At 40.9% G+C, this 26,132-nt stretch overlaps 1 protein-coding gene across 7 annotated transcripts in view; it reads right to left on the bottom strand.

Annotated features, from left to right (window-relative positions):
• Positions 1-26,132, bottom strand: part of LOC142572217 (uncharacterized) — a 108,864-nt gene that overhangs the window by 51,136 nt on the left and 31,596 nt on the right. For all 7 annotated transcript variants that reach the window (XM_075681175.1, XM_075681173.1, XM_075681169.1 and 4 more), the window contains exons 2-9: positions 24,536-24,579; positions 24,170-24,229; positions 21,913-21,981; positions 17,054-17,227; positions 14,082-14,281; positions 7,782-7,911; positions 6,111-6,288; positions 3,839-3,921 (exon numbers count right to left, since the gene is read on the bottom strand). In XM_075681175.1, the coding sequence (XP_075537290.1) occupies positions 3,839-3,921; positions 6,111-6,288; positions 7,782-7,911; positions 14,082-14,281; positions 17,054-17,227; positions 21,913-21,981; positions 24,170-24,184 (849 nt within the window). In that variant the 5' untranslated portion in view covers positions 24,185-24,229; positions 24,536-24,579. The remainder of the gene's footprint in view (positions 1-3,838; positions 3,922-6,110; positions 6,289-7,781; positions 7,912-14,081; positions 14,282-17,053; positions 17,228-21,912; positions 21,982-24,169; positions 24,230-24,535; positions 24,580-26,132) is intronic.

Below are 26,132 nucleotides of genomic sequence, written 5' to 3'. Positions count from 1 at the left end.
TCGCCACCCCTGCTGTCACCCCTGCTTCAAACTCACGGCCCTGTGGCAACGTGCAGTTTGGAGCTGGATGTTCTGACCAATGTAATATTGTGCATCATTCGCACTTGAAAATTTGTGTAAAGTTTTGTGCCCCACACACAGTATGAAAATGGTGACATCTTTGCATGCATTTCGAATGCAATAGGACGCAATAACTAGTACAGCAGACAAGGAAAACATCATGTTGCATCACAAAGAAGGTGTTCTTGAGAAGACGGTGGTGTTCACTTTGAGAACCTGTTGTTGTCGTACTAAATGATTCCGAGCAGGAGTAATAGCTGCAGTCTACTGATCTTTTTTTGGCCAGAAGTTGGAAAATACATTAATTTCTGGTCTTCCTCCCACATACTGAATTTATAAATCATATTCTGTCAAACTCACTTATAAAAATATTCAAGTGCCAAGAAAATTACACTGTTACAATCAATAATTGTTTTTCCTTGGTTGCACGAAAAAAAGCAAAGGTGACAAAAATTCAACCATTTTAATTTGACAGAAAGAAGTACAGTTGAGCCCACTTATAGCATTATGGGTTTTAGCAATACTCGGATGCAACAATGACCAGCTACTGCACTGTGAACTTTTGTATGTGTTCCATGGTAAAATAAACTACAGTAGAACCTCGTTTATATGTTCTGGAAAAAAATGCAAGAAAATATTTACTAACCAGGAAAACGTACAGACAGACTCAACTATTGTTAAGATCTCGTAATGCGAAGTGTCGCAGCACGAGACGCCGATGCGCGTCGAGCCGGTGCTGCTCTGGCTTGACGCGCATCGGCGCATTGGCCGGTGGTGCTTCGGCGCGACGCGCATCGGTGGTGCTCTGGCCTTTTCTTGTTCACATGGGGTCGAGAGGCCAGAAAACATGCACGTTCGCAGTTTGCACCAAATGGCAGAGCGTTTTGGTTATTGCCTATCAAAAGCGTGCACTACATTTCCGACAGCACCACGTACTGTGAAACAGATAGATGAAGATGCTTATCGCAATAGCATTGGCTGTGATAACTGCAAATGCCACGTGCAACGACCCCAGAGAAGATTTGCTGGTACCAAAATGAGAAACTGAGTGCGCACCAGCGTTTTCATGTGAGATTGGTGGGCAAGCATTGCGGTGAAGCTGCCGTGGCAGGTGGCTACATACTGTTCTCGATTGCATGCGCCTCGCACATTTTCTTGTTAGTGGCCGGAAAACATGTCATCCGATTGCAGTTTGGCAACGTATTGAGCATTGGTGCTGAAAAATCTTGTTTTAAGGGAACACATGAACTGGTAAAAAAAAGAGCATAACCCTATTGGGTCATTTTCTATTTGGTCTCGATTGCTAACGTTGGCAGTGGGAAAACACACGTAACAGAAACGTATCAACGAGTTTATACTGCACTTACTACAATGGTTCCGTGCCGCGGTATAGGCTATGACGATTAAATGTGGCTACTGGGTGTCCGTGCCAAAAATAAAAGGAACATGAAATCCACGAAAAGAAAAAGAAAAGGTATGCCACTTTGCTACACCCACCTTTATGCAGCACGCCTTGCACGGCACACCTTCATCGCTCCTCTCCTGTCTCCCTTACAACTCTCCAATGTTAGCGAGAGGGTGGAAGGGAGACTGGAGCGGAGTGCGCGAGGCCGACAATGCGATAAAGGCAAGTCGTGTGGAGTTATGGCACAAAGAAGAGTGTAACGATGTGGTTCACATTAGAAGAAGAAAATAAACTTTATAAAAAAGAATGGTCTAGCAGTTTCGGCTGTGGTAAAAAAAAATTTTTGTGTGGCAATGCAACGATGATGTGCCAAGCGGGGCGCATGGCAGAAAGGCGGCTGTGGCAAAGCGGCACCCATTGTTCCCCCCCCCCCCCCTCCTGAAGGATTTTGAGTTCTCTATTTCATTGCACACACCGAGTAGCCAGATTTAAATGTTACAACCAATAACACAGCATGGGAGCATTGTAGTAAGCAGTTTATTTTACCATAGAACACTTACAAAAGTTGACTGCGCATAAGCTGCTCATTGTTATATCGGATATATTGTTAAAAACGGGTATCGTTATAAGCGAGTTCTACTGTACTTCCTTCACTCTCACTTCTGAAGTTGACCGGCCTTTCCCAAGTATTATTTCTTTGCCTCCCTCCATACTCACTTCAGCTAGGAAAAAAAAAGAAAAAGAAAGAAGGAAGAGAAATAATAATAATAAAGAGAGGACATCGCACTAGAAAACACACCTTCACTTTCTGAGAAGTACACTAAAGTTCATAATGTACCCTGTGATTGAGTTTTCTGCAAACAATAAACACAAAGTCCAGGATATCATGCACATTAAATGAAGTAACAATGAGTTTATGGGTGCTAACATGTCATTTTGTACAAATTTTCTAATACATTTTATTGGCTCCTACATGTAAAGTCTAGATATCAAGTCCGAGGATGCATTGGTAAAATGCACAATAAAAAACTACCATTCTATTTAGAAAAACTACAAGTGGCTGACCACAGTGCTTTTACAAGAGCCTTGACTCATTCCAAGTGGCATACTGTCTACGTTAATCACTGGTTACTTGGGAGATTCTCAGAGTCTTAAACATGTGTGAAGCTCCCTAACTACTAGAACAAGTTCTTTGACATATGCTAGTGACTTTCGGACACCACCAGAGGAATTTTCATTAAACGTAATGCAAATGAAACTTTATGAAAGAAGTAACAGTGATTGTTGGATAAATTCATGCTCAAATTACTCTGCTTGCAGCTTTGTTCATGCAGTTACTTAACAAAAGAAAATGAAACTCTAGTTTTATCCTATTTTTAAGCATAAAAAAACTTTAAACTACCTTTTCTTTTCTTTTTCTTTTTACAAATGGCTGATTTGGGGAACATCCTTTTTAAATATTTCACAAAACCCAAACTAAAATGCTACCTTTTATGTAAGCTGAGCTTCATGGCAGATATCTGCAATCAAGAGAGTTACTAGCAAATTAGCTGAAACATCAGCTAGACTGGGACTGCTTATTTTGAGAAACTTGGATCCTATTACACTCTTTAATGGGAAGCAAAAACACACCTGCCTCAAGTTTCAGTTCCAGTTATCATAATTACACATGTGCACTTCATTCTAGTTGGACTATGCAACTGTAAATTTAATCAATAATAATAACAAAAATTAACTGAAAACTTCTGAAAAAATATGTGTGAACTTATGAAAGGAAAAAAAAAAGGTGGCAATAGGTGCCTGCTGATGTTTACCACGAATCAGCATTAAAGAGTCGGAGCCCAGTTATGCACATATAAATTCAATGTGGAAATCAAGTTCATATATTTATCTAACAGGGTGCAAATGGAGCAATACAGTATGTTTCTACACACATCAGTCCACAGATTTCTGAGAAAGCACTTCTACAAGAGAGTGTACCATCAACCTCACTCTGTATTAAGTTTTTGCATGGGTATAAACAGTGGACTGTAAAGTTTTTGCATGGGTATAAACCGTGGACTGTATCCTTAACAGTGAGCCAAATGCCATGAAATCTGAAGTCTAATCCGCAAAAAACTTGTCACTTGCCGGCGGGCATAATGTTTACAAGAATAAATGTTACTATAGCAGCACGCTTAATTTAGTACATCTTTTCAGCATTGTCCTCCTTTGATTCAGCACCAAAAACAGATTGAAGGATATGGTTTGAAGACAGAAAGGAAGCAGAGGGGAAAAAAAAGACAATACATTCAGCTCACTGCTTTGACAGCTCTGACGACGCTGTCTGCATGAAGTGTGTACAAAATCTGGCTGATATAAGGAGTGACCCACCTCGGGTGTGCACACTTCCTGCGTTATGTCAGAAAGCCAGCTACTCTTGTCTTCAACATCGCAAAGAATGTGCAGTATGTGACCTGAACAAAAGGGCAAGGGAGATATTGACATTAGAAAGTAATCAGAAAACACTTGAAGTAAAGAGAGCAAGAAACAAAGCAAGAAAAGCACAGACAAGAAGGAGAACAAGACACAAGGTGTTGTTCCTTATTATTACTGCTCTATCTTCCTGTGCCACAGTGGAGCGATTGCATCCCTGTGCATTGATTGGCTTATTATCACTGCAATGATTACTGTACCAATGCAAGCTTAAAACACAGGAACTGCTGTCTTGCTTCTACAGTTTTAGCACAGATTAAAAAGAGAAAATAAATGCACATTGAATTCGGTGCTTTTTGATGTACTGGCGTAACTAAAGTGCACTATAGGAATGTTTAGCATGTGGTGAGATGTTAGGTGCTATCAGCACCAATGAAACACGAACAGTAGAGAGCATAAATGAAGGTATAGTGCACGCCATCCAGTCATCACCAATGACAGGCGCGCATATTCAGTTCGACTGCAGTGCACGGTGATGCTACCCCTTTTCATTTAAGTTTTGGTTCTCTTTTGTTTGAAAGAGAGAAAAGAAAAATGAAAGGAAACAGAAGCTAAAATATCGCAGTATAGGGTGAGTATGTTAAAAAATCTATGTGTTCTTGGTGCCAAATGAAACATGAACACTGGTGCACCTGGTACAGTTTGCACAGTCATCATTAATGTGCTGTCATCTTTAATTGCTTTCAAATAAAAGAGAACCAGAACAGAAACGAAAACATTGCAGTACATTGGAAGCATCATCGCACAGTGCATTCAAATTGGATGTGTGCGCCTGTAAATGGTGATGATTGGACGGCATGCACTATACCTTCAGTTATGCACTCTGCTGTTCGCATTTCATTAGACACCAATAGTAACAACTCAATATTGGCTACCACTTGATCCGTTTTAGTGCTGAGTTCAGAAGCAGCGGTGCTCCAAATGTATACATCATGGCTTGCTCTCTGAATATGCTAAATGGAGGTTAAACCTGCTAGCCCGCTGTTACTAGATGTGTCTGCTGACAAAAGCTGCTAAAGCTCAACACAAAGCATATTGTGTTGGCCCAGTGCAGTGCCACTTGTTTGCGGTTTGACAGGCAAGTCACATATAGGCAGCAACCAATGTTATATTGCAGCCTCTTAGTCACCTTCTTTTCTACATGGTTCCCTTTATTCTCATGCTAATTTTACACACAAATCGCACCAACCCTAAATTAGCTTTTGACCTAAACTTATAAACTGAATTTTGCCTACAGAAGACTAATGTGTGCTGATTCAAACGCTGACCAATAATTCACACATGCTCGATTATCTGGACAGCTTTGTGGCACTGCCACTGGCCCCACAGACAACATATAATAATGCAAATTTCTGACACCTAGCTTACAACAGGCAGTTCAGTACTTCCGATTCTGCCTGTGCAACCGCTTCATGATTTGGACACGAAGTCATGTGGAAAGTACGACATTTTTGCTTTGATTCACTACTGACCATGTTGCTGGCACCTCTCAAAAACCGAAATTAGTGAAGCCTAGTTGACACAGTAGTAACCAACTGCGCCCAAATTACGAGACCCAAGCCAGGCCATGCCACTAAATTGTAAACGCTCTATCTGTGGTTTGTTGTGCGAGTTCCATCATTTTTTGCATCAACTTTTTGTTTCATTATGTGTTGAACAGTAATATGGTACCAGACAACCTCTTTGAATGCAATTATGAATTTTTATCACTTAGAATCATAAAACAGCTTTAGCGGGCATTAACTCCACACATGGTGTCTGCGCTGACAAGTGTGACAATTAAATGAGGGAAGTGCCAGACAATGACTGTAGCAAAGTAACCTGCGATAAGTGGGCTATAGGAGTGTGGTCAACCTCTGACAGAGATAGGGGATGGAGATTCGATACATGCACTGACTATACATTCGTTCATCTGTAGTGACAGCATAACAATGGTTAAAATATGGACTGACCACGGTGCACGCAAGTGCATGTGCATGAAGCAATGCATTGACAATCTCTGTTGGCCACTTATAGATTAAAGTCACTTATTTTCTGGAGAATTTCGTACTTTGGTCCCCCAATTATTCAGATTTTTCAGTGGTCCCCACTGAGTCCGAATGATCAGTCGGTGGCTGTGTTTGCCATGAGGAGGTTCAACAGCATAGAGGCATGTCACAGTGCTATTCACCTGAAACGGAAAGCCGGTGATGTGCTCGGAGGAAGATATTGCGGCAAAGATTTCGCTCCTCTGAATCCAGCGCTAAGAACCAGTCTTCCTGGGACAGGGCACTCGGAGGATGTACTGCATAAGCGCTCAGTAGCAAGGCTGCAGCCCAGCGGTGTGCCACTTGCCACTTGTAGCTCACCTACAGATTCGGTGAAATGCAGAGCGGTGTGTCTACATCATGGGTTTCCAAACTGAGTTCTGACATTAAAAGTGTTCAGATGGTGACAGCAAGCAGACTGGCCACAGTACTCAAGAAATGCCATCACTTGATACTCACTGTGCATGCACAGGACACAAACATGGCTTACATTCTTTACAGTGGCGACAGTATCCATTCACTCGGGAGGCCACTATTTCTAAGATCTTGCAAGTACTGAAAACAACGCTGACTCTCCTCCACCCGTTCCCACACATTTGCAACTTTGCACAGGAGTAGACATGCTGTTTACATGCAGTAGTACACATGAAGCTGTAGATGCACTCAAACAGGCACATTATAAAACTGTGTACAAAGATTTTTCAACCTGGGCCTAGTAGAGAGATTAATTATCAGCACCAGTCGAAGGTGCAGCAGTCAAATAAAAACCATGTCTAAGTAGAATAAAGGCAAACATTGATTTTATGCTTAAAGGAAACATGATACTCATCACAGTACACTGTGTGCTGCTGTTACCTTTATCATTCGTTAACAAACCTAGTACAATGTGACCACTTGAGTGACTAAATATTGACATTATCAGAATGACCGCGTATGCGTAAGCAGGAGGCCGTACTGGGGTTTCTAAGCATCTTTTGATGGCCGACGGTGTTTTAAGCAAAGGCACGGAAAGACCTAGTTCAAGTGCCGGAAATAACTAATACGCAAGCTAAACTCATGGCAATGACACCACCAGAACATCACTATAACTTCAGCTACAATATATGCAACCACTTTCATTATTACTAGCAGTATATGTTTCTGGTTTCCAGACCAATAGGAAAGGAGACTTGGATAATAAGTGACCGACCAATACAAATGTGCAACGAGATGCAAAATGCAAGAGATCATGCCGCCTGATTGACAGAGACAGCCATGATGCCATCCTTTAAATAAGCAGTTCTTTTCTGATAAACACACAGTAGTAAGCAGCACTTGGTGATGAACCACCTTTTGTAAGATAGAGCACACAGAGGACTGTTATAGGAAACACACGACTGCCCGGCATGTGCTGCACACCCTCAACTGAATGTATAGTTACTGTACATTCACTTGAGGGTGTGCACTAACATACAGGACACCCTCAAGCACAAAATGTGAATGCAGAGGAGGAGCAGCCGTGTGCTCACTTTCCCTCTAACAGGACCCCTGCATGGATACACCACGTGCCCTCGCACCAACGTAAGTGCTTTAGTTGTCAAACGACTCAAAAGATTGTTGGCACAGCATCCATTCCCAAATTACAGTGCATACTCCTGTCAGCAGCATTTCTGGGGAACAGATTATTTAAAATATGGCAGGATAACTGAAAATTTAATCTGTACACACCATGTCTTATTGGGATTTAATTGACAAACGTCCGCTGTAACAGGCATTTTCTGCCAGACTGTGAAGTCAGAGAACAGAATACAAAAGAAAAAATGACAAGAGCACACCTTCACGGGGTTCTTCAGCACCAGGGTGGCCATGTGGAGGTAGAGCTGGGCAGTGAAATGCTGTAGTATAAAGTTCCAGGCACCAGATAAAAACTGCTTCTTGTGTGCCTCCTTGAGTAGGTCATCCAAGCTACAAGTGAACAGAAGTTTCAACAGTGACTTTTCCTCGCATGTATTACGTATAAAAATATTTTATTAGCACTAAATTTTGTTCAATAGACTAACAAAATCTTTGAGAACATTTATTTCTTGGCACTTTTTGGCACCCTATACACCTGTCAAGCACCTACAATCATATTTCACTATTATACAGTATAACTTCACTGATATCGTCCCATTTCGTATGATTTTCCGGCAGCAACTCTCGAAAATACAAAAAATGACTTAATACAGTTAAGTTTCTTTTTAACCATTTATGTGTTCCAGGAAAAGACTATCTTTTTGCCCAAATTTTCAGTATTATCATCAAATTGCAATCACATCATACATTCCCCGGCCACTAGATCACATGTAAATGAAAAGGGATGCGAGGCACACGCAATTGAGAGCAGTAAAGAATCCTGTAATGGCAGCTTCCTCGCAGTACTCCCTCACCTGTGTCACATAAAAGTGCCACCACGTATTCGGTTTCTGGTACTAGCATATAGTCTCATGTGTAGTCACGCGTCACCATTCACAGATATCGCCACCAACCGCTTGCAATACGCATCTTCACCTACGTGTCTGAAAGCCCGTGCAGCGTTGGAAGACTACCGAACACTTTTGATAGGTGATAACCCAAAAGCACCGCCATGCAGCGCAAAGTGAGTGTCATGTTTCACTCTGGTAGCATCAAGGCATCGTATTTCCGCTTTGCCAACGAGTTTGATTTTGTTTCAGTTTCCCATCACTGCGAAAATGTGTGTCTCGGGTCGCTCAGGCCCCACGAGCTCAACATGTGTCAGCATCTAGTGCCACAACAATTCTCGCCTGATGGGCACATAGAAACTTCCAACCAAAATGCTCTGCCAGAAGAAGCTGCCGCCCTAGGCTGAATTCGAAGAGCACGAACGTAAGCTTGCCAAAGTCGCAAAAACGACAATGTGCAAACTATTGAAGGTGCATGGTGGTAAAGCACATCAGGCACTGGAGCATGGTGGGTCTGGAACACATGTCTGGCGTCTTCTCAATAGCGCATTTAATCACAAGCAGTCATCCCTGCTGGTTTTTTTAATAGTCATGCATGGTCAGCTAGCACATCGAAACCCTCAGAAAGGCTCTGCCAAGTTCCATTTTCTTGTACTGGCTTCCTCATAGAAGCAAAATGCATGATAATCACACACGCTCTTGAATTGTTGGAAGATAAAAATTTGTTGCATCAATTCCCATTCACAATGTTAAATAATAATAATAATAATAATAATAATAATAATAATAATAATAATAATAATAATAATAATAATAATAATAATAATAATAATAAAAACCCCGACCACTGCCTTTTGCTGCCTAAACACTAAAAATAAAAGCAAGTTGAGCGGTATTAGTAAATTACCCTCCCACACTACCAAAAACGGGCCACTCTTACTTCGGGAGAATGCTTGACAAGTCATAAAGCATGCAAAAACAAAACATGGGTGACACAGCTGCTTGTAGTTTTAGTACTGCCTCATGATGGCATCATGATTTTTGGTGGCGTCTGCCAGTAAGCAGCTAATTTTTTATCTTTAAAGGTAGACTACACTGTATTCTAAAGGATCTAAAGACAGCTTACAAAGCTTCAAAAAGCTTTACTACGTTACAACAGCCCAAACACAATAAGTTAGAAATCCATGGCATCATGCTAACATATGAAATTCAATAAACAGAAGTTCAGCTTTCATTTCCTTTTCTAATAGCTCCTACCATAGAATTCATGGAAACAGAGTTTTAAACAATGCTTTATCAGTCTAAACTAATTTAGCATTTCTTTTTAGTGTCCCTTAAGGGTCTCCTTACAATCACATGTTGAGAAAGCCACACTAATGCCTGGAAAAGTAGACTATCACGGGCCTCAATGGTACAAAAACTTTGAAATGTCAATGATACCTAGTAACCCAGTACATGCACATGGATACTTCAGTTTGCACTCATCATCATCATCACTCTATTTTACGTCCACAGCAGGACGAAGCCTCTCCCTGCAATCTGCAATTACACGTCCTGTGCCAACCGATTCCAACCAGCGCCCGCGAATTTCCTAATTTTATCGCTCCACCTAGTCTTTTGTCCTCCTCGATTGCGTTTTCCTTCTCTTGGTACCCATTCTGCAACCCTAATGGTCCAATGGTTATATTACATGACCTGCCCAGCTCCATTTTTTCCTCTTGATGTCAATTAGAATATCGTCTATACCCGTTTGCTCTCATTCTGTCTCTTAACGTTATGCCTAGCAATCTTCGTTCTATCGCTCTTTGCACAGACCTTAACTTATTCTTAAGTATCTTTGTCAGTCTCCAGGTTTCTGCCCCATATGTCAGCACTGGTAAAATGCACTGATTGTACTACACGTTCCTTTTCAATGATAATGGTAAGCTTCCAGTCAAGAGCTGGCAATGTCTGCCGTATGCGATCCAGCCAATTTTTACTATTCTGTGAATTTCCTTCGCATGGTCAGGGTTCCCTGTGATCAATTGACCTAGGTAAACATACTCCTTCACAGACTCTAGAGGCTGAGTGGCGATCCTGAACTCTTGTTCCCTTCCAGTCTATTCATTATCTTTGTCTTCTGCATATTAATCTTCAACCCCCCTCTTACACTCTCTGTGTTAAGATTCTCAATCATTTGTTGCAACTCGTCTCCAGTGTTGCTGAACAGAACAATGTCATCTGCAGTCCAAAGGTTGCCGAGATATTCGCCATCGATCCTTACTCCTAAGCATTCCCAGCTTAATAGCTTGAATACTTCTTCCCAGCACGCAGTGAATAGCATTGGAGAGAGATTTTCCAAGGTTACGGAAGCGTTCTGCACTCCTTGATTACATAATGCCTCTATGACTGCTGGTGTCTCTACTGAATCAAATGCCTTTTCATAATTTATGAAAGCCATACAGAGAGGCTTATTGTATGTTACGGATTTATCGATTGCCTGATTAATGACATGAATGTGATCCACTGTAGAGTATCCCTTCTTGAAGCCAGCCTGTTCCCTTGGTTGACTAAAGTCCAGTGTTGCCATTATTCTATTGCAGATTATTTTGGTAAATATTTTATATAATACTGGGAGTAAGCTAATTGATCTATAATTTTTCTTTTTTTTAACGTCTCCCTTTTTATGGATTAGTATAATGTTTGCATTCTTCGAGTTTTCTGGGACCCTTGCAGTCGATAGACACTTCGTATAAAGAGCTGCCAGTTTTCCAAGCATTACGCCTCCTCCATTTTTGATTAAATCGACTGTTATTCCATTCTCTCTTGCCGCTCTTCCTCATTTGATGCCTTGCAAGGCCCTTCTGACCTCATCGCTAGTTATAGGAGGAGTTCCTGCATCCTGTTCATTACTGCTTCGAATGGAGGTATCGTGGCTCCTCTGGGTACTGTACAAGTCAGCATAGAACTCTTCTGTGACTTCTACTATGCCTTCGAGATTGCTGATATTACTCTGCTTATCTTTCAGTGCATACATCTTGGTTTGTCCTATGCCAAGTTTCCTTCTCACTGATTTTAGGTTGCATCCATTTTTTATGGCTTCTTCAGTCTTTCTGAAGTTATAGTTTCGAGTATTACTTATTTTTGCCCTGTTGATCAGTTTTGAAAGTTCTGCAAATTCTATCCTATCTCTTGAGTTGGAAACTTTCATTCTTTATGATTTCTTTAATAGGTCCTTGGTTACTTGGGAGAGCTTGCCTTTGTGCCTTGCCTCCTACTTCAATTGCTGCCTCTGAAGCTAGCCTAGTTACGGTTTCATTCATTACCTCTACGTCATCCTCATCTCTCTGTTCTAAGGCTGCATATTTGTTTGCAAGTACCAGCCTGAATTTGTCTGTTTATACCCTTACTGCATGTAGGTTGGACTGTTTCTTCTTGACCAATTTTACTCTCTCTCTTCCATTTGAGGTAAATCCCAACCCTCACTAACCTATGATCACTGCACTTTGCCCTACGTAACACTTCTACATCCTGGACTATGCTGAGATCAGCATAAAGTATGAAATCAATTTAATTCCTTGTTTCACCATTAGGGCTTTTCCAGGTCCACTTTCTGTTGCTACGCTTCCTGAAAAAGGTGTTCATTATTCGCAGCTTATTTCTTTCTGTGAATTCTGCCAGCGTCTCTCCTCTAGCATTCCTAGAATCGACGCCGTAGTTGTCAATTGCTTGTTTACCAGCCTGATTTTTCTTCACTTTTGCATTGAAGTCACCCATTACTACAGTATACTGAATTTGCACTTTTCTCATTTCTAATTCAACATCTTCATAAAACTGATCTACTTCATCATCATCGTGAGTGAATGATGATAATGTGTGGAGTTTTATGGCGCAAGGGCCAGGTTTGGCCAAAGAGCGCCAAGCCGTGAATGGGTTGGAACATAGGCTTGTACAACCTTTAATCTATACCTCTCACTGAGTTTGATTGCGACTACTGCTACCCTCTCACTAATGCTGTAGAATTCATGAATGTTGCGCACAATGTCCTTATGGCTTAGGAATCCTACCCTGTATTGCTTACCTGGGAGACCTCTATAGCAGAGGGCATGGCCATTAAGCAGAACTGTATAAGCCTCTCCAGTTCTAATCTCACTAAGGCCGATGATATCCCAAACAATGTTTGATAGTTCCTCAAAGAGTCCTGCTAAGGTAGCCTCACTCGACAGAGCTCGGTTCGAGTGAGGCTAGCTTAGTTTGCACTAGTTGCGCTAGCTAGTTTGCACTAATATCTCACAACTTAAGCCATTCAAAAACTACATTCAATGTACAGTAAAACCTTATTATATTGAAGTTGAAGAGGGAGCCAGAATCACTACGGTATATACATTATGACATGTACTGCAATATGAATCTCTATGGGGATAACAAAGAAAATTTGATTTACTTTATTATATATTATTTCGTTATAGTATCATTTTTTCCTATGAGGAAGCTTGACTGTATATGACAAAATTCGAATGAATTCAAAGTGCTTTGTGCCTCCAGAATCGTTCGTTATACAGGTTACTTTGTTGTAACGGTCACAGACTTCACTGTCCACAATAGAATCGGTACACAATTCACCCCTTGCTGTAGACCTTCTTTCATGGGTGCCGCCATATTGCATAGGCAGTGATGCCATCTATGGGCTGTCAGCATACTGGCTTGGGGAAGTGCTCCATGTGAGCACTCATGTCTACTAGACCTGAAATGCGTGAGAACGATGTTGGCGGCTGAGGCAAATACTTTGCAGTGAATGGCACTTAGATGTCTCGAGGTTGCATTAGGTTGCACATACAGGAGCACTCATGTTTCAGTTCTTATGCCAAGCAATGAGATAGTGGGAAGATTTTTCCAATTAACGCTGGCAATTCAGGGACGCTGCTGTTATTCAATGAATAAAAACCAATAAATACAGCTGAGGTAGCGTACAACAAGCACACACACTGCATCTGATGATTCATGCTGTATGTTTGTGCAGCCAAGAAAAGTTTCCGCACAGTGAAGTTATTACTGCACCGAAAGGCTGCACAGTAGCTCTTCCGACAACGTCATATAAACTGACATCATGTAAGTTTCATGAAGAATGAGCTAAAACATCTTTATATCGTTCTGCAGCACATGATGACAACACATTCAAGCGGCACTGCGCCAACTCACACAAGCCAGAGAGGTGGAAAGGCTAGCCCTGCAGTTTACTCCTCACCCAATGAAAAGGTCTATACACGTAATTTCATTGTAGAGGCGTCTGTTGTGGAGGTGCTCACCGTACCTCAAAATTCAGTTGTACCTGCCAAGCAGATGTAATGGCACCTACAAGCTGGTGTATGCATAAATTAGATAGGGCTCAGAAAAACAATATGAATGCAAATGACATAAAAACAGTACCAATCAGTTATACTGTACAAGGAAAAGGTACTTATACAGACTACTTAAGCTGCAAAGCAGAGAAATGACTTGTAAAGCAGCATAAGCAAAAAAAAAAAAAAAATAGCGGACAGTTTGGCAAGTTAACATTTATATTTTAAAAAGTGCAAACAGGACGAATAAAAGGCAGTAAGAACACGTCAGTGTCTGTACTTCTTCCAGTGTTTTCATCCAGTTTGTATCACTTCCAACATTAGAAGCATGCATGTGTCTGAATGGGCCACTCACGATCTAATAACACTGACTGCATCATCCAGCAAAGATTGTTCCCCCTGCTTGTATGGCTCTATGTCTTTTGAACCAGACACAGCAAACAGTGTTGAACTGCTGGGGTTGTGCAGCATCAAAATGGTTAGCTGGTCTAATGTCAGCAAGTACTTCGTCAAGAAAAGCTCGTCTACTGGGCCAGCTCGATCCTGGTGGTATGCCTGTACAGAGAGAGCCAAAAGTTTTCACTGAATTGTATAGAACAAAAAGCACTTGAAGAGGAAATCCAGAACATTCCATCAGTCAGGTTGGCTGATCAGGGCATAACCGCTACATTAAAATGTGAGCCCCATTGCAGAATTCCGCATGTTCAGCCTACTCACAGGGCTTTAGCAATGGGGGACAAGGATTTTGAAAAGTTGACATTACTGTAAAGATGAGGCATTAAGATTTAACTAGTGGAAAGCAAGAGAATACATAGAAAGAAACACAACAGTATGTGAAGTTCGAGGAGCCTAACAAATGCAGTCCTGTATTATAGAGCTCATACAAGGTAACAAAAGGTTCCTGGGATAAATTTTAATTTAGCAAGGGAATGATCATTAATGCGCTGCAGACTGTAAAGTATAGCTCCCTAGATCAGATACCATCTTGAGACAATGAAGAAATTCATAAACTATACACACACAAGAAAAAAAAGATGGAATGACGTACAGTATCATTTCACTACTGTGAAAGAGCTAAAAGTTTCTTCAGCGCAACAGAGGATAAAAAATAAAGTTTCACTCAATCTATGTATGTTTTCTTTCCACGTGTGCTACCTATTGATTCTGTGTCATCTATTATGTGTACGAATAAGCTGTCTCACAAACCAGGAAATGCCTGCAATAATGCCACCAGATATCGACAATATGACACACAAATGAAAATGGATGTGCTATCGTGCTCAGTATGAGCTACAATGTATGACAGCTATGCCACAAGCTTTTGCATTGTAGCTCATACCGAGTGTGATATTACAATTTTGCCCTATATAATGCTATTACTTAAAGGGACACTAAAGGCAAATACTAAGTCAAGCTAAAGTGATAGATTAGTGCTTGAGAATGTCTAAGGTATCAATATTATCATGAACAGAGCCTTAATAATAGAGAAATTGAGGTAAATGCAGGACATGATTAGAGACTCCTCCGGGACATCCAAGCACTTGCCCGATGATGAAACCCTCCTCAGTTAAATTCTGTCACTATCGCTCAACTACTCGTTGTAAAAAACATCCTTGTGTTGCATTGTAAGATGAAATAAAATGCTACTTGTCTAATTCCATTTCATTTTTAGAAAAAAAGAACACACTGAAATTGCCGTTGACAATGACGCAGGCGGTCAAAAGGTTTCGTTCGCGCTCGACTCAGTGCTGCCCACGCTTTCGCTCTTCAGCACTTTCTTGATCGCATAATGCTGCGCTGGTTTTGCTAACTTGCAAAACTCGCACAAACTGCCAGTAGCAGAGAATTCAAATTTTATTTGATGTCGCAGGATGCCTGAACGATCCAAGCCACTTGACCAAAAAGCAGCTACAGCGGCGAATCCTCCGTTCTGTCTAGACTCCGTACCACCATCTGTGGGGCGCCGTTTTACTCACTGCCGGCAGCAAAGGGCGATGATGGCGGTGATGGTGCATGCAATGTCACCACTCCCCCGGATAGGTTGCGGGAGATTTGAATATCAAAAAAAGCATTCAAACCCTTCAGATGCAATTTTCTCATAAACTAAGTCTTTTCTTGGCACAAAACAAGTGTTGCGAGGTTTCTGGGATGGTATTTAAAGTCCACATTGACTTAATTAGTATTTGCCTTTAGTGTCTTTTTAAGATAACATGGCATTTTCAACTTGTCCTTATTTTGGTTATATGGAAGTCCAAGTCCTTAGCAATAAAGCTTCATAATAACTAAAAAAAGGTTTGTTATATTCCTTTACAAAAAATCTATGCTTCATTAAACAAGGTTCTAGATGTGGAAGTTTCACAGAAATTTTTAAGGGAACTACAATGATTTCGTAATACTGACACATGTTTTTATTTTTTTTTGCCAGTGGTCAATCACCCGATCACCACTGTTATCCAGTTGTTGCTCGAAGTAAGACGAACCTACAGTATCCAAAGTTTCTTGTTTGTCACCAATTTTATAGCAAAGGAGGCACGTCTGATCAGACTACTTGTACCAGAAATAGAGAACATTCTCGAACGTACACGAACAGCAGTAATAACTCTGGAATGGAGACTAAAGCATGTAGAAAAAACATGAAAAAAAAAATATGTACAGATCGATTATGCACTTGACCTGTCAGAGATTTGAGCATTGCTAGTTTATGTGAGCACAAGTACGCCTAATGAAGAGATTCTTTGCTCACAGTTTTGGCAGTGTTCGGTTCTTTATCGTCACTACGATGTCACAATTATGCATTTCTTTGATACAAGTTCGGTTACAAGTCAAGTTCATTTTCCATCATCAACTGTACTTTCCTGAATATAGCGCTTTTGCCCCAATGACTAAGATGTCATTTTATAAGCATTGGTAACAGGCAGCTGCGGGCACGAGGCTGCCAACCACTTCAGCATTTAACATTGCAGGACACATTATGCCACCAACTGATATTTTCAGATGCAGATAACTAACAGGGCTGTACCCTCCAGTTTTTACACATCAGCCAATCAAGAATACCAGGGTATGACAGCTAGGTTAAATTAGACATGGAATCTGTATTAGCTAATAAATATTCAGGCTTGAGAAATACAAGCATTGCAATCAATAAACGCGCAAATAAGATAGACCAGTAGAACCAGTGCATAAAATATTTGACCTTTCAAGAACATACAATAATGATGTAAATGTTCCTTGCAGTCACTTTTTCAATTATTTTCCTGACCCTGCCTTATGTTTTGTTCTGTTTATACAGAGGGTTCCTAATTTCCTATTTTAATGTGCACATCATACCTTCATGACGTCGGTCATGCATGATTGCCACTGAATCGAGTATGCAGCCTTGGCAATGAATTGTGGTTCTTCCTCTGTTTGGAAGGCGTGTTTGTAGGCATCCCGGACACGCCCAATGTTCAGTAGCAGCCGCAGAAGCTTGACTCTCAATGACACATCCAGTGGACTTGACACCTGCAAATCACACATGCAAATGGAATTCGAGAAGAGCTGCAAAATTAAAGCAGTACCCCACCACTTTCATTCACGTTGAAATCACAGATGGAAGCCCTTTACCTACTGATAATATCTTGAAACACATCAGTAAAACTTCTGATAGTAGCTACAAAGTGTTCTAGGTAAGAGGTAAGATGGAGCATCTATAGTCGGATACAACTTTAGAAAAAAGGGGGCATTTACTCCTCCGAGGCGGAGGCATACGAACACCCACCAATGGGCACGCACTCGGGACTAACGTCATCAGCCGGACGGCCGGTGAGCCCGCCGACAGAGAAGATGGCCGCCCGCGCTTCGAACTGGGTGAGGTCGCGTCAGCTTTGTGCTTCAGCCCCTCGTCAGAGTGAATTCGAGAACTGTTTGTGGTGGTCTATCATTCCGGAAGTATTACTACAAGCTTACTATGCGGCATTTGGGCAGCAAGCATTTATTCTGGGACGTGATCCGACGAAGGAACATTGCAGCGAGCATCGCTGGCGCTGCGCCACACTTTGCCTGAAAACAGGATCCCACGGCGACCGCTACGAACACATATCCTGCGTGTTTGTTCCACATTGTTTTATTTCACTCCCGAGTGACGTTACGACGAGAAAAGAAAGAAAAGTGTTAGTGGCGGGTGAGTTCGTGTACTGTGTCGCTGTGTTTTTCGTCGGACGGGGTGAAGTGATAGAGCAAAACCATTATCAGGAGAAATCAGAAAAGTGTGCGCATATGAAACAAACCTACGAGTGTCTCAACAGAAAATATTTGCAGAAGAAGCCTTCAACGCAAAGATTTGTCGCCGTCAACTTAGCGTGAACGATCATTGTCAGCACTGAGATAGCCGACCGTCTAGCAACGGTGTTCAAGCGTTGAGTAGCACCGTCGATTGATTGCTGTCCGCCAGTGCTCACTGCATGCGCAAGCTGTAGAATACGTGCTGTGAAATTGTGAAAACACAAAACCAAAAAAATATAAATTTTATGCTATTTAAAACCAAGAGTATTTATTCAAAACGATGAATGAAGCATTTTTGTGCCTTCCTGCCTAGACCGTATTCTCGACCCAAGTTTGTAATGGTTGCGATAACTGCATTGTTTTATATAGGAACTTTTTCAATAGCAACTGATTCATTTTAAGCTTGGAAAACAATTAGCAGATACGCCGTGTACATGTAAACAAGCGCATAAGCCATGCAGAGATGTTCTTTCTACTTTTGTCACTTGCAATGAAGCTAAAGAGCAGACGACGGGCAGCGTTGTAGAAGGCACAGGGTTATTTTTCTGTCGCTATCCAGCATGTACTGTAGCAAATGAGAGCTCTACTAAACCAGTCATCAAAATACAAAAGTCTTTATTTATACCGAGAATAACGCATTTCAGGAGCACGATTTTTCAAGCGGGACTATTTTAGTCGCGGAGGCAATCGGCTGTCGCGCTTCAGTCATCTGGGCGGGGCCTCCCCTTTTTTCTAAAGTTGTATCCAACTATAGAAGTTTACTAATGATTTTTTTTTTCTGAGCGCACATACTCGCACATTTACTTGAATTATTTCATTTGCTCAGCCACATGCTCATGCACAGACTTGCACACATGAGCAGCTCACTCCGATTCTTTCCTAGAAGCATGTCACTGCTTTGATGAATTTCATTAGTTTCTCGACTTTCCTGTTATTTTACTGCAATAGAAATTATATGAACTTCTAGCCATGCTTCCAGCATAGTTGTCATATGTCCCAGACGTATATATGCGTATACATAAACATATGCTGCCCTGGCTACCTGCAGCCCACTTCTGTTCCTCACTTGCTGCAGCTAAACTTAGCAGATTTAAATGTACGGACCTTGTAGATATGTTTGCGTTGCAGGTTTTCAGATGACACTCGAACATCTATGTAAATTTCAAAAATCATGATATCCTTATTGTGCCAAAGGTAACATTTTCCCCTGAAACAACAAGCTTTTATTTATTATTATTTTAGTATAAGAACTAGTAAAACAAGAGAAATTATGTGGTGCACAGACTCTGCTAGCACAGCACTCTGTCGGAAGTGAAGTTGGGACCAGTGCTAGCTTCCCCTCTGCTCTTGGGATGCTGCAAGGGCTGCTACCACAGAATATTAAAGTGATGGCTTTCATTGCCCACTTACTTTTCTCTGGATTAACTGCATTTCTAGCTGTGGGAAGGAGTGAAAGAGAATAGGCAGCAGAAACGTTCTACGAGCAGAGAAGCACTCACATTGGTAGGAGCAAACACTGACATTGACAATTATGTCGACAGCATAGCATATATGCAGTGCTTCTAAAGACAGTGGCTGGCATTACATCAACCGATGTCGATGCAGAGAAAAGCAACAAGCTGAAATGTGGAGGGCCAGTCACATCAGATCTCAGAATCAGCATTTCAATCTTTGTCTGCTGGCGCTGTGTCACTTGGCATCACTTAGCTTAGATCCATTTAACATAGCATCACTCAACGTCGTGTCGCTCCATGCCAGCAGCAAGCAATGCGAAGTGACGCACTGTTAGCAAAACGCCAGCAGAAATGCCAGCACAGAGGCTTGGCATGTCATTCCCTCGTCATTTAAGGTGGTTGCTTCACTCCATGTCAACATTGATCTCACAATGTAGGAGCAAGAACCTAATACTTAATGCATATAATCATCCCCGATGGCTTCTACCAAAGTTTTTGGTTCCTTTACAGAAATAAGTTTCTCATCATTAGAATGATACTGTAAAAAACATGCATACTACTCTGCTGACCGCAATTCTTATGTCATGTGGAAGACCAAAAGATTACACCACTGTGCAAAATTACTCAATACCTGCCGTCAGATCAACAGTTTAAAGCACGCAAAGTAGTGTCTGTGTGACAAGAACCAATGTACAAATTTTGAAATTGATTGATAAATTACAAGTTTCATGCAAAGCACATAGCCGTGGTATCCATGTCCACAAGAATGTGCCCTACTGATTGAATGAAATTCTACACAACTGTCAGCATCCTTTTAAGCTTCCTTCAAGTTCATGCGAAGTTCAGTACAAATGTACTACCACTAATCAAAATCCGTTCAATTAATATCAACACAGAAAATACAGGGTGTCTACCAAATTGACATTTCCTAATTCCCCAAGTTTTCCAGATTTTCCCTGAGTGCTTTTGCAAAATTCCCTGTGTGACACGGAGCCTTGTTTTATGTCCAGACGGGCTTACACCATGTCACCCGATGGTGTCACTCTCTAGTAAGCATGTTACAAAATATAAAAAACTACTTATTCCAGTTTCAATAGTAAGGCATAGTGTCTGTTTTATTCAAAAAGAAAACAGAAGAGAGGTGTTAGTAAAACGGACAGCGAATAAAATATCTTCTAAAGAAATGGTAAAACCCCTTGCAAACTGAGTCGAACATTTTCAAACACAAATAAAAAGAATAAAAACGCCTCAGTGTTGCATTTCACTGCTTCAAAGAGTTTAGTTTGGTTTCACTGAGGGACTCCTGCATCTGGCGTCAGCCAACACTTTGTATTTTGAGCTCGAGCTCCTTTAAAGAAGCAGCGCGGCACGCGATCCTTTTCCATTCATTTGTCAATGCGTCGGTGCTTTCTGCTCTCGTCCTCCTCCCACTGGGTGTTTGCCTCACGGGCCATTCGAGGCATTCTCTTGGTCAGTTGTACAGTCAACGTTCGATTTTTCAGACTCCCTAGAGGCCGCGAAAGCATCCGTAAAAGATGAATGCAAGTGTTTTAGTGCCCTTATGGCCTCGAATTGCCACAGGCACATCCGAAAAAGCTCCGAAGGCCTGCCAGTACACTTACTAGGCATATCGGTGCTCGTACAGTGGGAGGAGATGGCGGGTGTAAGCAGGTATAATTAAGAAATACATACTGCGTCCAGTGACAACTGACCCTTCCTACGCTTGTTAAGCTTCACCGCGATACTTTGCCTATGCTTCACCGCTTAACATTGCTGTATTGAGGAGAAGCTGACTTTCAGAAACTGGTATTATGCAGTGCATTGTGCTTTTCGAGCTTCGAAATCAATCGCGAGAATTACAGAGGCGGAGTCTGTGCCATTGCTGACAGTGAAAAATTCTTTCAATTAAAAACATGGCACCGAACAGCAAAGTAGCTAGGCCTCGCGTAGCCGCAATAGTGGCTACGGCTGCCAGTGGATCTGCCTGCGTGAGCGCCAGTTTGATGTGGCAAGGTAATCAAAAAGGCGGTGTTGGCTTTGATTAATGCCGCTTTGAGTCTGCGGTCGTGGCAATAAGTCCAGAAAATTAGACGGCGAAGGGCTTTTGCGTCCACAATTTCAGATGTTCTTACAGATTTACTCTATGGGGTGGTGCCGTGAAGACATCTGAATTATCAGGCATGTACAAAAAATCGGGCGTTCGAAAAATCGGTCGTACACTGGCAACTCCTCCAGCCGACAACACAGCGTCAAAGACAATTTGTTATAATTCCTCTCTTTTACTCGAGCCAGCATTAGCGCAAGTTTTGTTCCCTTTCCATAACATTACAGCTAATTTTCCTTGATAGAAGCACAAATTTTTTCAGTTTTCCCTTAGTATTTCCAGACTATTAAAGATCCCTGAGAATTCCTGGTTTTGCCGGAAAGTAGACACCCTGGAATATTAAAAAAAAAGAACTGATGAGTTCTCACAATCTCTGATGTGATCAGGTCCTCCGTGTCCTTCACGTCAGGCACACCTTGCGCCCTTGTCATGCTTTCCTGCATAATCACCAGTTGTTTCCTTGATGAACTTCTGCTAGCTGTTATACATAAATATCAAATGGAACTTTGCCTTTATTGATAATAATAGCTGAAGATGTGTTAACATCTAACCATAATGTCATTATTCTGCACTAACTGTGGACAACTTCTCCAGAGTCAGCTGAAGCTACTCTGTGTACACTAACACATAGTTCCACTGGAGCAAATAATACTGCACCAAGTCATCACCGCACTTCTAGCTGTCCAATGTATGCCCTACTCTTTTCGTATGGCAAGTCAAATGTTCAAATGGCAACCTTAGAGAAAACAATTAAATAGCAAAACTTTAACCTAAGCATAATTTATATATTGCACCATAAAAAGGCACATTAACCCTTTAAGTGCCAGCAAAAAATCCAGAAAAGCATTACGAAAATTACACTTCTTTAAATTGCTTATCTGGATAGCAAACTTTTTGCAGATTCGAAATATATATACCATAAAGGCAGTCATTTCACATCTTATGTCTGAAAATACGAACAAGACCCATGTAAGCTGACTAGAAATGTTGAGAGCTGATAGGGGTTCAGTTTCGTCACAACTGCTTGATACTATAGGTACGTGTCAGAGCAAGCATTTGTTGAGAAAGACTTGCAAATGCAAATAGTTGAAGTTCCTAAAGGGTGCCTGCGCAGTATCAGAATGTTGTTTTCGTACAATAGACCTTAAAACATGTACAAGGTAAAGTCCCACACCATACTCCTTACACCCGAAGCATATTAATTTACGGACTTTACTTCCAGTGTTACTTCGACTATTGCAACAAACGCACTGCCTTGTTGAACGTTCTTTGCCTGGTGTAGACGGGATAAAGTCCACAAAGTGCCATGTCATCAGATTAGTAAGGCCTGCTTCTGAAGAATGTGCTTGCGTGAGAGAGCACCAATGCGTGACTGCCAGCCGTCATTTTAAAAATTTCTGCTAAACAAACTGAGTATGCAGGCACCTTAGCAAAGAGGGAACACACCAGGACATCAAAATGGATTGGATGAGCCTGACCCTTTACGAGAACTTAGAAAGAGCACCCAAACACATGGATGAGAGAGACTCGTCCTTAGCACATTTTGCCAAAAAAATTGTAAGCGAGGAAGACCCACCCACAACACTTATAGGGTTTAAATTTCAAGTTTAATGATCACAGTGAATGGATGGTGACTATTCTACAATTAGTACACATAAACAGCCTTAGATGCTCACTACAATGGAATTCTACACCATGTAAGTCTAGTTTCAGGTAGCATAGTGCAGCCTCTGAGCAAATATTACATTTGAAGTACGAGTGGATGTTTCATGTAGAGCTGAAGAAAATATGTAAACTTTAGATATAGAAACTTAAAAAAATGAAATCTTACCATTACCACTTGCCAGTAATGACACTGATCCCAGAACACAACAGTGCAATACTTGGTCATGACCTCCGACATCCAGTAACAGCCGTGGCGTACTGAAAATCTGAGGCCACATGCTGGGATTCGTGTCACACCCGCTAACTGCCAAGTGCCTGAGTTATCTACTTACTGCTATTTCATGGCTGTTATGTAAAAAAAAAGTTTGACAATTATCAGTCCTGTAGCTTTACCAAGACTCTTTGAATAGTGTGCACTATTCATTTATGACCAATTTACCCAAAGTGAACGTTGGTCAATGAATTCAATTTATGCTTATCAGCTTTCTGTAAGCATTGATGTACATGAAACACCTGAATATACTCAATAACATTATGTATATTTCTTATGTGCATGAGACGCCAAAAACCATGAACACAAAATAATTGCCTGATACAACAATATCTCACGTTTGATCTATGCATAAGCAGTCTGCATTCCGCATTGTCTACAAATTTTATGCTAAAATACCAAGCCTGCTTTTCATACATTCCGCAATAAATATCAAGCAGAACAAGCATGGCAAGCTAAGTTTTTGGGTAGTGTACAGTTTATGTGCATGAGACTTATAACAAATAGCCATTTGTATCACAGCCATTTAATTATATCAGCACTCCTCCTAGCTTCATTCGGATCCTACATGTAAAACTAAATGAATGAATGAATGAATGAATGATATCAAGTTATAAATAAAATGTCAATGGGATTTTTTCATCAACAACTTAAAAAATATGCTATAGTATAAGTGAATATCCACCAACCTTGAGCTTAAACATAACCTTATGATCAGGAAAACTGTTTTCCACATGTTCCAGCCAACACTGAAAATAACAAAAAATGTTAAAGCATTACAAAAAGCAAAATGGCATAACAATACCATAGCTTATCATAACCCCAAGTTACCATTATTATCACTTAACATTTTAAGAAACAGAAAAAAAGGAGCTCTCGTTTTGAATCTATTTTCTCAAACCTTAATCACTTGTCGGTCAACAGGTAAGTAAGCAAATACATTTCACAAACTGCAAAAACTAAAGAAAGTGTGATAACCATTTGAAAGATTAGCCTTGTCCAAAATGAAACTCCTGATTAAATTAGAAGTCCAATGCACTCAAATTGTTTCTTACTTCTTAACACAACATCCTTCTGGCTTTCATCCAGGGCCAAGGAACTGCCAAAGGTAAAAAAAAAAAATATTCTCTGTTAGAGCAAGGGGATAAAAATGTTGCTGGCATATCATAGCAGAACACAGAACATGAGGCCTGAGAACAATATGTACCCTGAAACTGCTATACTGATACACTCTGACAAGGATATTATTTTCTAGTGTTGACATTCCACTCCTGATTTCACTTTGATAACGTTGTGCAATGATAGAAGAAATGAACTATGCAGAAGCATTTGAGGACAGAAAGCAGTGGAGTTATATAACAAGACAGATATCATAAATGAATACAATCATGAAATTAGCTTATTTAATTAAAATTACAAAAATATTCAAACAAATTTTCACTTGGTCTCACCATTCTAAACTCCTTTAATTCAGAGATATGCACTGCTATCACTGCTGCAACAGCAAGCTTCTCAACAATATTTGAAAGGGCATGATTTGTGTGTAATTTTGAGACACACAGGCCACATAATGGTCCATCCAGCACTGTTATATGACTTCAACAATTTAACTGCCAGGCTCTTTTTCCAGACTGCTCCTCAACCTCTACCAGTTTATTATTTCTTTTCCTCATGTTAACTTACCACTCATTCCCCGCTAATTGTAAGCTGATTCTTTATCACTTTTGTCTGAGCCAGAATTCATCAACAGTGCATAAATTATATAGACTGTCATTGTGTGGATGGCTCTGTTATGCTGGCTTGTCATGGCTGTCCTGCCAAAGTGACAAAGCAGCAAGATATGTGCTTCACCTGCTGTTAAAAATTTTGTACATTTAGATTACCCCTCCCTTAGTGCGACAACAAATACACAATATTTTTTTTGCACAAGTTGCTTCAGGGAGGAAGGGAGTGCACTTAAAGCACAAGTACTTGTGAGTAGCAGGGTGTGCACTAGGATGGGGAGATGAGTTTTCCCGGGAGTAGCATGGCAAGTGTTGGAAATGCCTCCTGCTCAGCAAGTGCTAGAAATATCTTCATAATCTGAGAACCACTGGACTCTAGGTTGTATTCCCATGATGAAGGCTCTAAATGGTGCACGAAATTACAATCCAGTAGCTTTGGGATAACAAAACCAGAATAAAAGCAATGTTTCCTGAAATTGCATTCAATATTTATTACATGACATAAGGCAAACTCATTGTAGTACAGTAACAGAATAGGAAGCCTTTCATTCCACTAGGGGTTCTTCTGAGATGTATGCACATGACAGACACTGCACACATCTGCACTGTAATGGTGCCACATTTGAAGTGACAAGCTTGAGTGACCACATGGAAGGGGGTGGTCTAAGGTAGACTTCCTCAGATCATGCAATGGAAAACAAGTTATATGAAAAGCTATGCCATAGTGCATGGATTCTGTGCCCAGAGCACAGAATCCATGCTTAGGACGTTTAAATCCCGTGCCAACACATGCAGCTACTGCAAAAATTGCATTAGCAGCAAAAGGTATAAACATATCATGCACGAACATTTAACTTCCTTTCACAGAAGGACAGGTGATGATAGAACACCGGTTGTTCACTAGCAGATGACATTGCAACAGAATTAC

The sequence above is a fragment of the Dermacentor variabilis genome, chromosome 2 (assembly GCF_050947875.1).
Source record: "Dermacentor variabilis isolate Ectoservices chromosome 2, ASM5094787v1, whole genome shotgun sequence".
NCBI classification, from domain to species: domain Eukaryota; kingdom Metazoa; phylum Arthropoda; class Arachnida; order Ixodida; family Ixodidae; genus Dermacentor; species Dermacentor variabilis.
This window is presented reverse-complemented; position numbering and strand designations above follow the sequence as displayed.